The sequence below is a fragment of the Muscardinus avellanarius genome (assembly GCF_963383645.1).
Source record: "Muscardinus avellanarius genome assembly, chromosome: 11".
In the NCBI taxonomy this organism is placed as follows: Eukaryota; Metazoa; Chordata; class Mammalia; order Rodentia; family Gliridae; genus Muscardinus; species Muscardinus avellanarius.
This window is the reverse complement of record NC_137797.1, coordinates 3722605-3739720: the sequence shown is the minus strand read 5'-3', so window position 1 is coordinate 3739720 and position 17116 is coordinate 3722605. Positions and strand designations below refer to the sequence as shown.

General features: G+C 54.4%; 1 protein-coding gene across 1 annotated transcript in view; it reads right to left on the bottom strand.

Moving 5' to 3' along the window:
* Positions 1–17116, bottom strand: part of CERK (ceramide kinase) — a gene marked incomplete at both ends in the record, with an annotated part of 37497 nt that overhangs the window by 18509 nt on the left and 1872 nt on the right. The window contains 2 exons of the mRNA XM_080705218.1: positions 1701–1823; positions 2154–2267. Of these exons, the coding sequence (XP_080561344.1) occupies positions 1701–1823; positions 2154–2267 (237 nt within the window). The remainder of the gene's footprint in view (positions 1–1700; positions 1824–2153; positions 2268–17116) is intronic.

The following is a 17116-nucleotide window of genomic DNA, read 5'->3' as shown; positions in this document are numbered from 1 at the left end:
CTTAAAAAAGCAAAACTCTCGGATAATCAGGATTAGAAGGGAATTTCCTTCATCTGATTTTAAAAACTGAAGAAACACCCTTAATGGTGCAGAACTGAGAACCGCCCCCCCCCCCCGGGTCAGGACCCAGACAAGCGTGCTCCGTCCCCCGCCCTGGGCCGACTTGGGCAAGCACTAAGAAAAAGAAGAACGGAAACAGAACTGCTATGACTCATGGCTGCTGTGACTGTCCTTGACGGGAACCCAGAAGATCAGCCAGCTATTAGATTTAGCAAGATCTTAGGATGCTGGGGCATCACGGAATGCTACTAAATCTCTACCCGCAAGCAACGAGAAACTCAACACCAGCACAGAGAGGCACAGACAGTCCTTCCCATAAACGACACGCCACTTTTCCACTTACAGACCATAAGCCTGACAGCTCCTCTTGCTGTATACAAATATCAACACCAAAAGGATTGTGGATCCAAACATGAAAGGTCAACAATACAATATGGAAAAGAAGCCGGGCGTGGTGGCGCACGCTTGTAATCCCCGCGCTTGGGAGGCTGAGACAGGAGGATCGCGCAGGTTCGAAGCCAGCCTCAGCTACTTAGGCTCTCAGCAACTTAGTGAGACCCTGTTTCCAAATAAAATATAAAGCAGGTCTGGAAGTATAGCTCAGAGGTACTCAAAAGCCCCTAGGTTCCGCCCTTAGTACCACAAAAAAAGCATTTTTAAAAAGAAAATACGAAAATATCTTCATGACCTTAGTCAAGGATATCTAAGTAGGACCAATCTAACCACAATTTAAAAAAACAGAAAAAGTAAAAGATAAATTGCCAGGCGCAATGGTGTATGGCTGTAATCCCAATAACATGGGAGGCTGAGACAAGAAGATTGCAGGTTCAAGGCCAGCCTCAGCAACTTAGCATGGCTCTGTTTCAAAATTAAAAAAAAAAAAAAGTGCTGAGGGTTTAGCTCAGAAGTGGAATGCCCCTAAGTTTAATCTCCAATGCCAAAAAATTAAAAAGATTCCTTGAACTATATACTAAGATCAAGAATGTCAGTTCATCAAAAGGCACTAACACCGGAGGGGAAGGCCAGATACAGAATGGGAAAGACACCTCATTCGTCCATCACATCAGATCACACGTGAAGACGTTCCACCTGTCACTCAGACAGACAACCAAACAGGAAATGGATGAGAGACTTGATCTGAACCCCCGACTGACGATGTCCGTCTGGCCCAGAAACAGACGGGTGGACTTCCCAACTTCGCTGACCACTGGGGAAATGCAGTCTAAGACCACAGGCAAGGGGACAGACCCCTTCCACACCGGCGAAAGTGGGAACGGTGTGGTGACGAGGTGGCGGGGCCCGGGGTGACTACTGAGGTTCAACATGCGCACGCTGTACGACCCAGCGATTCCACCCCTGGGCTGAACCCAAGAGAAGTGCCAAGTACAGGCCAGCGTGTCCTGGGACGCTGGCATGAGAGGATTCATGAGAGCCACGGGGCGCTCTCCATGTGACCGTCCACCGAGGAATAAACGAAGGAAGGAATAAACATTTATAAAACTGGGCCAGGCTGTCACTCAGAGGCAGAATGCCCTGGGTTCAATCCCCAGCACCAGTAAGCAAGTTGTGAAACGGAGCCATCACGCCCGCCGCCCCTCATGCCACCCAGCTGCCCCCACCGCGTGAGCCTGCACACGTACTCAGTTTCGCCAGCAGCTCCCGCAGGGTCTGCAGCCACAGGCAACACAGCTGCTCGTCCGTGCTCCAGAAGGTCACCTGCGCCCACTTCCAGCGGTGGTGCCGGGCTCGCCTCACACAGTGAACTGCTCGGAAAGCGACGTTCGTCAGGGGCTCGCACAGGCTCCCACAGAGCGACCCCGGAGCCCTCTGGCGTCTAACTAGTCAGTGACTTTCAATGTACATTAAAAAAGGAGCAATTTCTCAGATCCTTTAAGCCATATAAAGAAAGAAAGTGAGAAGATCGTCAATAGCCAGAACATGAACTGAAAGTAGATCCTGAAGGGAAGGTGGTCAGGAGATTGTGTAAGGAGGACCCCACCCTGAGCTTGTTAAACACAGGGCGGGAGTCCCCTCCCCTGCAACCTGCCCTGAGCTGGAGGAGAGCACAGGAGAAGACGCTGACGCTCCGTCACCTGTGAACGCGAACGGCTTCTCCATCTTCTGCCATCGGCCGCTGGCGGAGTGCTTCCCAGGGGCATCTGCCTCCTCCACGGTGATGATCTCAGACACGGGCACTGAGCTGGCATCTGCAAAGACCCATCCTCAGGTCAGACTGTGCAGCAGAGTCCACACAAGGAAGACACCCCGCTCCAGACTGCTAGGAGATTCTGCCTTCATGTTCTCATTAGAAATACCAAAATGGGGAATGGATCCACCGTATGATCTGGCCATACCACTACAGGGCATCTCTCCAAATGGGATGAAACCAGACAACTACAGTAATATACGCAGACCCATGTCCATAGCAGCACAATTCACAATGCCCAAACTATGGGACCAACCTAGGTGTTGGTCAGCAGATGAATGGATTACAAGATTATGGGAAATACAAACAATGAAATTCTACTCCACAATAAAAAATTACATCATTTGCAAGAAAATGGAAGGACCTGGAGAACGTGGTGTTAAGTGAGGTTAGCCAATCACAGAGAGTGAAGGGTCATATGTTTTCTTGAACATGTGCAGGATACGGAGTAAGTGGGATACAGGAGAGACTCCAGATGGTGAGAGAAACCTCAGGGGAGCCAGGGAGGAGACCTAAGGGGAGGGAGGAGGAAGACTGAGGTTCATGAATAGAAACACTACCATAGACTATGTGTATACATGAGCTGGGTACGCCATACTGGGAGGAAAATGGGGAGAGGGTGGATCAAGAGCGTGTGCATGTCTGACTTTATCAACGTGACTCACATTATGACGCAAGGCTGTCATAATGCACCAGTGAAGGCACAAAGCGAGACACAAAAGAAATCCCCCAACAGAGAGGAAGGTGAGGTGCCATGTGGTAGCTCAGAGCTAAATAACTGCGGGCGTGTTACCAGACAGCGGGCGGTTTAGATGACTGTCCCCAAACGCAGGCCGCGACTTCCCGGGTCGATCACTCTACCTTCCAGCAGTGGATGCTGACTGCTCTGGGCTGGCCGCTGTGCCACATTTGAAGAAATGGCTCCAAAACCCCAGTAGGGAGGGGACACATAACTGGACGAGGCCACCAGGCCACCAAGCACGCAGGTGGGAGTCAGGGCCCAACTTGGAAAGGCTGGGGGCCAGAGAGGATGCAAGAGGAGGGAGACCTGGGTGGCCCTGGGGGTGGCAGCGTGGACACTGTCTAACACCAAGGCCCAGGAAGAGCCAGACCAACCCAAGCCCACACAGGCATGCTGTGGTTATGGGACTGAACATCAAAAGAGAGTCCCGAGCTGGGAGCACAGCCGCAGGAGTCGGCAGGTTGGGACAGAAGCCACGGGCCTGAAGGAACACGCCCAGGAGGGCCCAGAAGATTGAGGACAGCAGGGCCCTTTGAACAGGCTAGTATTCCAAAGCTTCTCATGAATCACTGTTGGGATTTACCATGTATTTTTATACAGAAGAACAGTATACTTTGTGGTTGGCTTCCTAGGTTGGCTATAAAACCTGAAATAGAGCTAAGACTGCATCTCTGCAAGAACTAAATGAAAATCATCTGTTGCTGGAGCGTTTGTAGCCATTGTCCGTCGCGTTTAAAGCTGCTGCCTATGCAATTCAAGCATAAGGACCCGGGGAGGGTCCAGGCGGGGTCCACACTCCTGAGGCTGACGGCAGGGCCCTCGCTTCCCCTGGGTGGTGGGTCGGGTCAGGGGGAGTCCAGGCTGGAAGGACAGCCTCTTAGGTGTCCAGCAGAGCCTGCGCACAGCACCCTGGGCCTCTAGCCTTCTCAACTGTCTCAAAATGCCATTTCCACTCTCTTGTTATTCTCCTCTCTCCCTCTGTGGGAGAGGGACGCCCAGGACAGACCTCTGGGGCTCCTGACTCCCACCCACCCGACAGGCCTCCCCACCCCCAGGGGGCTCTCAAACCTGCTTCTCATCTCCCACCACTCACTTTCCCGACAGTCCCCATTTCTGGACGGCTGGCAGCATCTTCATGGAGCCCCTCCAAACCCTGCATCCTGGTGACCGTGCACCCAAACCCTGCACCCCTGTGACCCTGCGCTCAAACTCTTTGACCTCATCTGACCTCTTACCATCCCACAAGACTAGGAGCCAATGGGAGACATCTGTGTGTCGCAAGCACAGGGCCAGGCTCAGGCAGGTGTTCAGTGATGGGACAGGAGCCACAGGTTAACTATCGGCCTAACTGTACTGTGATCTCTCAGACCCCTGAGAGCAGACTTCAGGACCTCCCAGGACCTCTCATTTTGACTATGGTTCTTGATAAGAACAGTGACACCGCCTGTAATCCCAGCACTCTGAAGGCCGACACAGAGGGATCAAGGCCAGCCTCAGGAACTTAGTGAGACCATGTTTCAAAATAAAAAGGGCTGGAAGTATAGCCTGGGTGTAGAAAGCCCCCAGGGTTCAATTCCCAGTATGAAAAAGAAAAAAGAAGAGAAATATGCAACAGGGGTTCTAAACACCCACGTACAATCGTTGGATTGTGCAAGGTTCTCAATATCCAAACAATTGACTGATCTAAGACACTGCAAGAGATAAAAACAAGGCATGTATTATGCCATGAGATAGCTAAACGTTACGAGTGACTCAAGGAGAGCTGAGTAAGAGTCTACCATTGAACGACTCCTAGTCCTGTCGATCCAGACTGACAGGCTCCAAAAACCAGGGAAGAAAGTAGCCTATTAAGTAGCCGCCCGCCAGGCTGGCCAAGCCCGAAGGCTGAGCCTCTCGGCACGGACGGTGTGGAGCTCGGGAGCCTCTGGGTCCACCAGCTGCCGCAGCGCGAGCCGCCACTGCCTCCTCCGCCTCTCTCACCACGTTTGCCTCTAGCACCGCGGCCCTGCCTCTCCTTCCGTGGGCCTCCCACTGCTCCCGTCCCTGCAGATCCACCCTGGGTGCCGGCTCCCGGGCTTGTGCCCCAGGACGCACCCGCCTGTGCGTGGGCCAGTGACCACGCAGGACACAAATCTGAATGGTTGGCATCGCCACTCTGCCCGGTCTGCCTGTGGCTTTGCCTGCAGCCCTCAGGACCCAGCTCAGACCCTTCCCCACGGCCTCCGCCTGTCCCCTCCTGGGCACTGCAGTGCCCAGCGCAGGCTGCCGCAAGCCCCGGAGGTCACATACCAGACCTGGGGACAGCATCACTGATCCTGACTCCCCTAAGCTCCTGCCATCCTGCGGGAAGGCCCAAGGGGCTCAAGGGCCAGCCCCCACCCAACATGATTATAGCACCCACACTGCCCAGACCCGCTCTGGGCAGAGCTGTGTGTCTCTGAGGCCCCTTACACCAGGGCTGGCCGGCACCGAGTCCAGCCCAGGCCCCCTGTGAGCGCCGAGCCCGTGCAGGCGTGCAGGCTGGCCAGGGTCCTTGTCCCCTAGACCAGAAAACCGACGCTCAGGAGTCTTCTTTCTTGTTTGAAGGAATGTTCTTATAAATAAAACATCAAGGCAGGTCATTTTATGGGGTTGTGCATATTTCATAAAGCCGTGCTTTGAACAGTCTTCATTTCTTTTTGGAGCCCGGCTCACAGGAGCCGGAGCAGCATCTGACCCTGACTGTCCCTGGACAGGGCACAGCCCTCGGGCTTCGAACCTGCGTGATCCTCCTGTCTCCGCCTCCAAGCGCGGGAATTACAAGCGTGCGCCACCACGCCCGGCTTCACTTTTTTTTTTTTTTTAATGTCCTCATTTAAGAGTCATTCCTCAAAATGGACTGAAAATCTGTAAGCAAATTTTGGCTGAAAGTTTTGACACTTTTTTTTTTTTTTTTACATTTTTGCTGACAATAGATGAATCCTGACTCTCCCATCCCTGTCCAACCAGACTGAATCCTGCTAGCCTGAGGCTGAGCCAAATGGCCATCACGCTCCAGGAAGGCAATGACCCTGTGCCCAGGGAGCTGACCACTGCGCTCAAACCACGCTCTCATTTGCCTGCGCTCTCTGTACACCCGCCGCCGAGGTCTTTGCAGCCACCGGGGCAGCGTGTGGGAGGCGCAGCTGAGAGGTTCCAGCATCTGCTATTTGAATTGTGTTGTTTGTTTTTTGGTGTTTGTCATGACCTGGCTCACAGGTGAAAGCGGTTTATGGAAGTTCCTGGACACACAGGACAGTCGTGGGTTTCCCGTGAGCCTCGGGGGCATGTCTGTCAGCAATACAGGTGCATGGCGTGTAAACACTCACCTAGCAGGCCCGAGGTCCGGGGCTGGGCGTGCTGCTCTGGGAGGCCCTGGAGGCCTCGGGCCTCTCGGGAACGTGCTACCAGAACGTCAACAGAGGCACGGTCAAGGCTACAGCTGCTGCCCGTGGCTCTCCACAGATGGGCGCTTGGGTGTGAGTGGGGTAGCGGGGACAGGGCGGGAGGGCTGGCCCCACCATGCCCGCTAGCGGGGCTCCCGTGCTGCGCAGAGGCCGAGCTTTATGTCGTGTAGAACAGGTGATAGTGTGTTGCAGGCACCTGGACCTCCACACACCCGACTTGCACAGGTTCCCAGCAACAAGGGGCGCCCCAGAGGAGGGATGCAGAGAAATCCCAAGGGCTGCATCAGCTTCCCTAATTAAACACACTCCCAGCAACACGCCCCTCCACATGTGCTATCTGAACCTGACCACCGTCAAAATTGCAGGTGAGCGTTTACCTCGGAAAAGTCAGGCAAAAACGTCACGGGCCACCAGCCAGGCAAGGCGGCGCACGCTTGTTGTCATCCCCGCGCTTCGGAGGCTGAGACAGGAGGATCGTGCAGGTTCGAAGCCAGCCTCAGGTACTTAGTGAGGCCCTCGGCAACTTAGTGAGACCCTGTTTCCAAATAAAATATAAAATAGGTCTGGGAGTGTAGCCCAGAGGTAGAAAGCCCCTGAGTTCCATCACCAGTAACACACACACACACACACACACACACACACACACTAAAATCTAAAACCATCACGGGCCACAGCTGCCACTGGGAACGGACAGGTAATCGCACAGGTAACACCTCACTTGGGGGCTGAGGTACGGTTCAGTAGCAGGGCACTTGCCTAGCACGCTCGAGGCCCTGGGTTTGCTCCCCAAACAAAACACCCGCTGTATCTTCCCTGCCTTGCTTGTGCCCCCGGCACAGCCCGCCCATTCCATGGGCCAGGAGAGAAAGGCCAGAACCCACATCACGCGACAGTACGGCCTCCCAGCTGCTTCTCCAGATGCGACACTATAGCCCCAGGTCCAGCTGGGTGCAAACTTGGCGTCCCTCAAGACAAGACTGGCCTCCGGTGACTCTACCCCAAGGGTTACAAGTGGCTTTTGTAATGTCCCCAGGTGCAGGGTGGCCTTGCTGAGGTCGCCAGCTCCTGGTCGTGTGTGGCAGGGGAGCGGAGCAGGGCCGGTGGTGTTCCTGTGTGCTCCACGCGCCGGGGTCAGATCCATCTTCACACAGCGATCTACTGTGCGGCCACAGGCTCCAGCGCAGACAACAACAGGCTAAGCTGGCCGCAAGGAGCGTCACCTGGCGCAGGGGCTTGGACAGGTGGCGGCTGTGGCTGCGATGGGTAGGAGGGGCAGCCCCTCGGCAGGCAGAGCAGGGGCCCTGGCTCTGGTGGTTTGCAGAGCGCACGTGCGCCACAGCCCTGCCCGAGCACCTGACGCTGTGAGCTGCGGTCACCGGGGGAGCCGGGCAGAGCTGAGTGTGGCTGCAAGGCCTCTGGACAGCACGGCCCTGCGCGCTGGTGACCTGCGAGGCCTCTGCTTCTGACCCAGCCACGCTGGTCACCACCACATCCGACACAGCGGGGGCCAGCTCTACAGAGAGCCCGCACAGGGGTGGGGGGCCCGGCCTCAGTGGCGGGGCCGGCACTTAAAACCAATAAGGTGGGACATGGTGGCGCACGCTTGTCATCTCAGCACTTGGGAGGCTGAGACAGGAGGATCGCGCAGGTTCAAAGCCAGCCTCAGCTACTTAGTGAGGCTCTCAGCAACTTAGTGAGACCCTGTTTCCAAATAAAATATAAAATAAGTCTGGGATGTAGCCCAGAGATAGAAGGTCCCTGGGTTCCAAACCCAGTACTGAAAAAAAAAAAAAAATCAAAACAACAAAAAAAACACTGCAGTAAGAATCCAGAACAGGAAAGGGCCCTAAGAACTGGCCTCAAAGGAAGGAAGAACTTGCGTTTCCGTTGAGAACAAAGGGCACTGTGTGAACAATTGCATTAACACAGCCGGCTTCCAATCTCTCCAAGTGTGTGTGTCTTCCAGCACACGTGTTGTAAATCCTAAAAATGAACAAACAGGCCCTGCGGGGAATCCTGAGGTCCTGCACTCACCTCCCACTGCCGCCAGGGAGACGATGGGAAGGACAGGGAGGCAACACGCAGCACTGCATGAGCACCTACTGTATGCCCACCAGCACTGCGTAAGCGCCTACTGCATGCCCAGAGGCACTGCGTAAGCACCTGCTGTATGCCCACACACTGCCCTAGATGCCCGGTCTCAGGCTCCCGGCCCAACCTCAGCTGGTTTTCCCTCCCTGGTGGGCGCAGTGCCTGTGCTGAATGTTAAGCACCTAAGACAAGAAGGTGGAGCCGGGATCTGCTGTCTGGAGTCCCGTCAAAGCACCAGAAGGGGGTGGCAGGCAGCATCGGGCTCCGCAGCGAGGCCACGAGACCCTGAAGGCTCTGCCCTCCCAAAGGCCAGCAGCCACACTCTGTGCGTGGGTACCACGCACTCTGTGCGTGGGTACGGACCCATGGCGATATTCTCCAAGTGTGGATCTGCACATAAAATCTGGTTTTAAAATGTTGGCTCTAATTTTAAAAGGGAAAGAAAAAAACTCACTGAGCAAGTCAAAGAAATCTCCGTGACCCTAATTTAGTCCAAGGGCCGGATCCCCAGTCCCCGGCGAGGCTGACCTGCGGTCACTCTGACTGTGGACAGCAGACAGAATCTCAGCACCTGACCACGGTTCCCCGTCCAGTCTGATGAGAAGAGCTTACAATGAAATCAGACTCCATCCACTCGACAGCAGCTCCCACTGATGGCCCCGGTCACCCAGGGCTCTGCGGCTGCAGCCAGCAGGGGTGCCCGTGCAGGAGAGGGGTGGCAAGACCACCGGCTCACCAGTGGGCGACACTAGTGCTTCCCGAAGGCAACTGGCTCTAATTCACAGTCTAGCTGCTGCTGCTGCTGCTAATGATGATGATGATGATGGTTTTTTTTTTTTTTTCTGATACTGGGGATGGAGCTCAGGCATTCTACTTCTGAGCTACATCCCCAGCCCTATTTTTTTCCTTTTTTTTTTTTTTTTTGGTGGTACTGGGGTTTCTGGAAGCCTGTCTACCTCCGGGCTACACTCCCAGACCTATTTTATATTTTTGAAACAGGGTCTCTTACACCAGTGCGGCTGGCTTCAAACCTGTGCGATCCTCCTGTCTCCGCCTCCCAAGCGCAGGGATTACAAGCGTGTGCCACCACGCCCGGCACCCAGCCCTATTTTTTAATCTTCATTTTGAAACAGGGTCTCACTGAGTTGCAAAGGGCCTCACTACATAGCTGAGGCTGTCCGTGAACCACGATCCTCCTGTCTCAGCCTCCCAAATGCTGGGATTACAAGCATGCGCCACCGCGCCCGCTCCCCAATCCTTTTTTTAATTTTTGCTTTTAGACAGGATCTTGCTAAGTTGCTGCGTCCCACTAAGTAGCTGAGGCTGTGCTCGAGCCTGATCCTCCTGTCTCAGCCTCCCAAGTGCTGGGTTTACAGGCGTGCGCCACCACGTTTGCCTGGCTTATCGTATAGTTTTATAACGTGATTTTTACCTGTGACCATTTCTTCTCAATAGTTTATTTATGTATTTTGAAACCAGGGGATGAACCCTGGGTGTTCTCTACCACTGAGCTACACACCAGCCCTTTTTATTATTTTTGAGACAGGGTCTTACTAAGTTGCCCAGGCTGGCCTTGAACTTGTAATACTCCGGTCTCAGCCTCCCGACTTGCTGGGATTACTGGTGCACACTACTGCCCCCAGCTCAGTGGTTTAGTTTAATAATGAAACTGCAAGTATATCCCAGCAGGCCTCCAAAGTTCACGACGCGCCCACGAGGAACCTGCCGTTATGATTGGCTGGGACTCTACCCAATGAAGTTCCATCTCCACCCCAGACTGAACACCATCAGCAACCACCTGTCTCTTCTTATTCCAGAGCCATGTCTGGAGCAGTGTCATACCCCATGGACACTCCCTCCCCACCAATCTTGACTTGGACACTGCCTGGGATGGCGGTCTGCCACCCTGCGCCCAGGCAGGGCCTGTTTCTCCACCCGGCACTGTGGGGTCTGGCCAGAGGACCTTTCCCGGCAGCCTGTGCCTGAGCATCCTCAGCCCCCACCTGCCCTCCACACCCTCCACACCCGCTCCAAGGCCAAGTTCACAGCCCATCTGTTCTCATTCTGGCCCCAACTGTTAACACTTGTTGTTCAACAGAGCATTAAACTGGAAGTTGGGAGCAAAAGCCCAGCTCTGGCATTGCGTGGCTGTGCAGCCTTGGGCCAATTACGGGCACTCCTCTGGGCCTCAGCAACTTTTTCTGCAAAATGGGGACACATGAAACACTGGGTGTGGTGGTGCATGCTTGTAATCCCAGCATTCAGGAGGCTGAGACAGGAGGATCGTGGTTCGCGTACAGCCTCCGCTACTTGGTGAGGCCCTTTGCAACTCAGTGACATCCTGTTTCAAAAATAAAAAAGACTAAAAACAATCGGGTTGGGGGTGCAGCTCGGAGGTAGAATCACCTGGGAACACATGAGAATCAAAGGGGCAGCCATCCCAGCCAGCTGCTGCCTGCTCCCAGGACTCCCTGCAGTGCACCCAGGAGCCCCACCCCCTCTCCAGAGGAACTTCAGGGGAGGGATGGACAGGACACAGACTCAGGAACCGCAGTCTGGACCCCAAATCCTAACCAGGAACTTCTGCAGCAGCAGGGCTCCGGCCCTCTTCCTCTCACGATCCACCCCGCAGGCTTCCTGGTGGCCTGGATGAAGTAAGCCCAGTACTCCTCTGCCGCTGACTAGGACTCAGAGCTCTGGGCAAGACCAAAAAAGGCAACTGGAGGTCAGTGTCCAGCGTCAGCAGGCGCTAGCCAGGGGGCGCCCTGGGAGAGGGGCGTGCGGTGCGTCCTGAGCCCGTTCCCTCTCTCCCCCTCTCCAGCTCTGGCCCCAGGGCAGCCTGAGCTATGGGTGTACACGGTGAGGAGCAGGCTTCACCGCAGGGCAGCGGGGCTCTGGCTCACCCGGCTACCCACGGGCGGAGCAGCCAAGGTCCACCCGCCCCCTACGTCCAGCCTCCCTGTGGCCATCGTAGGGACCAAGCCCCAGAAGCTGGCCCAGGTGGCCCGCCTCCCTCGCCACGGGAGACGGACTTGCCGTCTGTGCCAACCAGGCTGAGCCTCTGCTTTGAAGAAAGGAAATGCTCCCGAGGGTTTCACAGGACTGAGTTTCAACGCATCTGCCAAATGTCCAGGATCCGGCCCAGAACTAATCAACGCACCAGTGCCGGGAAGCACTGAGCTTCTCCCGGAGCAGACGGTCAACAAACAGAGGCGGAGCCTGGGATGACCCTGATGCTACCAGATGAAAACTGCGTGGTGTCTCGGCCCCTGTGCCCATGGACCATCCCAGGGTGGGTGGGCAAGCACTCTCAGGAGAGAAATGGGAGGACCTGGTGGAGGATTCGGGCCCGAGTGTCTGAACATCACCAGGTGGGCTTGGCAGCAGAATGATGCAGGAAAGAGAGCCGGCGATGTTGAAACTAGGTCAACAGGAAAAAATCTATTCTGAATAACAGAGGAAATGTTTTCATGCGCAGAGACCGTCGGCTTCTGAGACAGACTCGATGTGTTTTCCCTGGCTCCTCCTCTAAGCAAAATGCTGGGCATTAAAGGAGAAATAAACCCAAGATGCCTGTGAGTTTCTGGGAAGATGGCAGCTGCCAGGCCTGGAGCCTGGGCGTGTCTCCTGGGCTTCCTTTTGCATCGTAGGTTTCGGATTTGGAAATGAAGAAGGCGCAGCCCAAATGCCCGAGTGCCAACTCGAACGCCAACAAAAGCCTGCACTCTCCTGCCAGCCAAGGGCCGAGGGAGGGGCAGCCTCGCAGGACAGAAAGCTTCAGGGGAAGGCTGTGCTGGATCCCGCCTGTCCAGCCCTGGGCGCCTGCGAGCCTCTCCCCTCCCTGGAGGACCCTCCATCCTGGTTCCATAATGGCTGGACTGATTTACATCCTTACCAATAACGTGCACAAGTCAGCCAACCTGTCAAACCAGCGGGCAGGTGCAGGGTGCGCATCCCGGGAGGAGGGGAGTCCACCAGCGGCAGGAGCACGGGGTGGGCTGTCAGGACGCAACGTATACTTGGGGTGCTTCCCAGACTCCCAATCCAATAACCTAGGGTTCTACCATCGAAGGCGAACTCTAAGGGGGTTAAACCATGAGCCCTGCTTCTGAAACCAGAGAGGCCTGAGAGAGCCCTCCGGAACCCGCCACTGCACCCGACCAGTCATTTGTTTGTTGGCTTGAAAATCACCAATTGTAGAGCCGGGCGTGGTGGCACACGCTTGTAATCCCAGCATCGGGGAGGCTGAGACAGGAGGATAGGGGTTCGCGGACAGCCTCAGCTACTTAGTGAAGCCTTCTGCAACTCAGTGAGACCCTGTTTCAAAGTAAATAATAAAAAATAGGGCAGGGGGTGTAGCTCGGAGGTCAAATGCCTCTGGGTTCCATCCCCAGACCCACAAAAAAATAAAAAAAAATAAAAAGACTGGAAAATAGGGCTGAGGGTGTAGCTCAGAGGTACAATGCCCTTGGGTTCCATCCCCGGTACCACAAAACACACACACACACACACACACACACACACACACACACACCCATGGAAATTAGAGCAGTTGCCCCCGAAGGACCACACATCTTCTTAATGCAGCCTCAATGGGTGACAGCTCAGAATCCAAGGCCAGGTGAAGGAGTCCACCCACCAAGCAGTATTACTTAATAGCCACAAAGAAGGGACCACTGACTGACGTATGATGGATCTCAAAAACACTGAGAAAGCAAGCAGCCAGGCAGAGCCCTGCCGCACGCTGCATCTGTGGGAAGGCGGGCAGGCACGGCGGGGCAGATCTGATCTGTCTACCACCCGGAACGTTCCGGGTGTGGCCACTGTTCCCTCTCTAGGGCTGGGGAATGCTTCCATAGGTGCACAGGTATCAAAACTCCTTAAACGATGCTCCTAAGCCAGGCGTGGTGGCGCACGCTTGTAATCCCAGTACTTGAAGGATTGCAGGTTCAAAGCCAGCCTCAGCAACTTGTGAGGCCCTTCACAATTTACTGAGACTGTTTCAAAATAAAGAATAAAACAGGGCTGAGGATGCAGCTCAGAGGTGGACTGCATCTGGATTCAATCCCCAGTAACACAAAAAGCAACAAACAAACAAAGCTCCTAAAGTAAGGGGATTTATTGCATGCAAATCTGACTTTAATAAAGTTGTTGTTGTTATTGTTGTGTGTGTGTGTGTGTGTGTGTGTGTGTGTGCATTACTGAAGAGTGAACCCAGGAGTGTTCTACTTCTGAGCTACACCTCTAGCCCCATTTTAATTTCTTTTACTTTCAAACAAGGTTTCACTAAATTGCTGAAGCTGCCTTAAACCTGCTATCCCCCATGTCAGCATCCCAAGTGCTGGGATTACAGGCACGCACCACCACACTCAGCTGAAGTTGCCCTTTATCGTTTTTCTTTTATTTCTTTCTTTCTTTCTTTTGTTTTTCTTTTTTTCTTTTTTGGTACTGGGGACCAAACTCAGAGGTGCTTTATCGCTAAGCTATACCACTAGTCCTACTTATGTATGTATGTATCTTTATTTTGAAACAGGATCTCCCAAGTTGCTGAGGCTAGCCTTGTACCTGTGATCTTCCTGGGTTTGCCTCCTAAAAACTGGGATTACAGGCATGCACCACCATACTTGACTAAAGGGTTTTTTTTTGTTTGTTTGTTTGTTTTTATTTATTTATTTTTTTGGTGGTGGTACTGGGGTTCCTGTAAACCCTTCTACCTCTGGGCTACACTCCCAGACCTATTTTTTAATATCTTTTTTTATTTGGAAACAGGGTCTCCTAAGCCAGCAAGTCTGGCTTCAAACCTGCGCAATCCTCCTGTCTCCGCATCCCAAGTGCTGAGATTACAAGCGTGCGCCACCACACCCGGCTTAAAGTTGCTCTTTAAAAATCATTTTTAAGCTGACGTGGTGGCGCACGCTTGTAATCCCAGCACTTGAAAGTGGAGACAGGAGGATGGCAGGTTGGAGCAAGTAGTAACATTCATCAGCATAGTGAGATCCTGTGTCAAAAATAAAAATGAAATAGGACTTGGGGTGTAGCTCAGAGGTACAATGCCCCTGAGTTCAATTCCTAGTACCAAAAAAAAAAAAATCATTTTTTAGCCAGGCTTGGTGGTTTGTGCCTGTGGTCTCAGCTACTGAGGAGGATGAGGCAGGAGAATCTCAAGTTCAAGGTTAGCCTGGTTAATTTAATCTCAACCCTCTCTTGAAATAAAATGAAAAAATGGGCTGGGGATGTAGCTCAGTGGTAGGGTACCGCTGGGTTCGATCCCTAGGACCGGGGATGGGAAAAACCAAGACAGCAGCCTTTGGGCACCCAGGAAGGGGCCGGCGGAAGGCAGGAAAGGGTCTTCCCGCAAAGATGGAGCCTGGACAGCGTCCCCACACCACCCCAGAGTACACCAACATGCCCGCTCTCCCTGCCCCAACTCTAAAAGGACAAATGCAGTTTATGTAAGTGTATTTCTCTGCAGTCGGGAGGCTCAGCCCAGAGAGCACTCTGGTCTGTTTCAAGTTCAACCAGCCACCCACCTTGAGCAGCCGCCTCCTGCCTGGGCTTCCTGTTTTCAGTCAGCCCTACTTCCCACCAGGCTGCGGCCTCAGCGGCACGGGCTGGGTCAGCTTCCTCCTGCACCCCCACCCCGATGGCCCAGAGGCTCTGCGCCCTCAGTATCCAGTCCTCATCTGGCCAGTTTCCCAGCATGGTGGGCCCCAGGGATATGCGCCTGGCTTCAGAGCCCCATGCCCTGCCATGCACCCCGGACCCGGGAGCAAGCAGCCCACAGCATTGGGTTGTCATGTCTGAACATAGGAGAAAATGAAACACAAGTGACCGGTGGCCATTGGCACGGCGCAGCGGCCCCTCCTGGCCTGCCTGTCCCTGGGCCCCGAGGACTGCCCCCCTCCCAGATGCTCTAGCAGCCTGTGTTTGCACAATCCTTCCCCTCCCACGGATCTGACCCAAATAATCCAGGTGTGTCCAGATGGGGGCTGGAGGTGCCGCCCACGAGCATTAATTAGATGTTTTGGCACCTGTAATTCCAATGCTTGGGAGGCTGAGATCAATGGTAAAGTTCAAGGAGGCTCACACGTTCAAGGTCAGCCTGGGAGATGGGTGAGACTGTCCCCGAATACAAAGGACTGGAGAAGCGGCTCGGAGGACCCCGGGTTCAATCCCTAGTACCATAAATAAATAACCTGTGAATCCGCTCAGCCTGCCCTACCGACCTCAAGCATAAACTATTCTAACTTGGGTCTGATTCTTTTGGGGGCTGTGAAGTTACAAAAACCAAAACCAACTGAGATGATGAGTTGTATTTATGCTCTTCATACCCACAGTTGCCCAAGCCGGACAGTCCTCGGGAGGGAGGGAGCAGGCACCCCTTCGGCCAGGGGCCCCAGTCCTCTCCGGGAGGAGCCACTCTCTCGGTACACCAGTTGGGCAGCTCCAAATGACCCTCTAACAAACGTACTTGCCTGCTTCGTGGGAGTCAAGCAAGAGCCATTCTAGTACAGAAGATGGGCGGGAGTGCAGGCCGGGCCAGCCAAAACACACAGGCCAAAAGTGGATACCCTGCCACACCAAGCCCAGCATTTGGGAACTAGAAACCATAATAGTGGGTGGCAGACTATGCCACCACTGATAACAGGCAGTGAGCTACTTCCCCTCCACCCTCCATCCCACGAGGGCGGGGCCTGCTGTGCCCATGTCGCCTCTCAGCCCCTGGAGGCTGGACGGGGTGGCGGGGTGGCTGCAGCTGTGGGAGCTGGGCCCATGAGCCACGTACCCTGCTGGGCCCAGGCTCACACACCAAGCTCAGCCTCTTCCTGCCTCCCCATGAGACCCACGCGTCTGGAATGACACGGAACAGAGGCACTGCGGCTTACACACGAACCCCCCCCCCCTTCCTCATCCTAAGGAAAGCACTTTTGCTTTGTGCCCCAGGCTGGACATCAGTAGCCGTAGAGAAAAACAGAGAAGTGGGCCCTGGGAGATGGTGCCAGGAGGCTACCTGGTGACAACAGGCCAGTCGCAGTCACTCAGCCCCAGGCAGGATCTCGGAAGGCCATGCTGCTGGTGAGCCCAAGGCCCCAAACCAGGTGTTGGTCCAGGTGTTGGTCCCATGGGTGGCCTCAGCCCAGCCACGTTCAGCTCAGGCCCCAGTGTCTCAGCCTGGACTCCCCATGGGGCCTCCGAAGGCATCCTGGGCCGGGCTGCAGCTCAGAGGCAGAGCACTGGCCTGGCATGCCAGAGGCCTTGCGTACAAACCCCAGACCTTAAAACCAAATGAGTAAAAGACATCCCAAACTCAAAGAAGTCAGAGAATCCTGACCTCACCACTCCCACCCCCAATCACAGGTATTCTTTTTTTACAATTTCTTTTATTGGTGCATTATATTCATACATCATATCGGGGTAAAGAACTTGTGTGCACATACATGTACACATCACTGATTTAACCCCTACCCAATTCCCACCCCATTCCCTCCCCGTCCCTCCCTCCCTTGCTTGGCTTAGTGGTTAACTTTGATATGTTTAAGTACTAAGCCCCTGCTTCTGTAACCCCAGGACTCGGGAGGCTGAGCAGGAGGA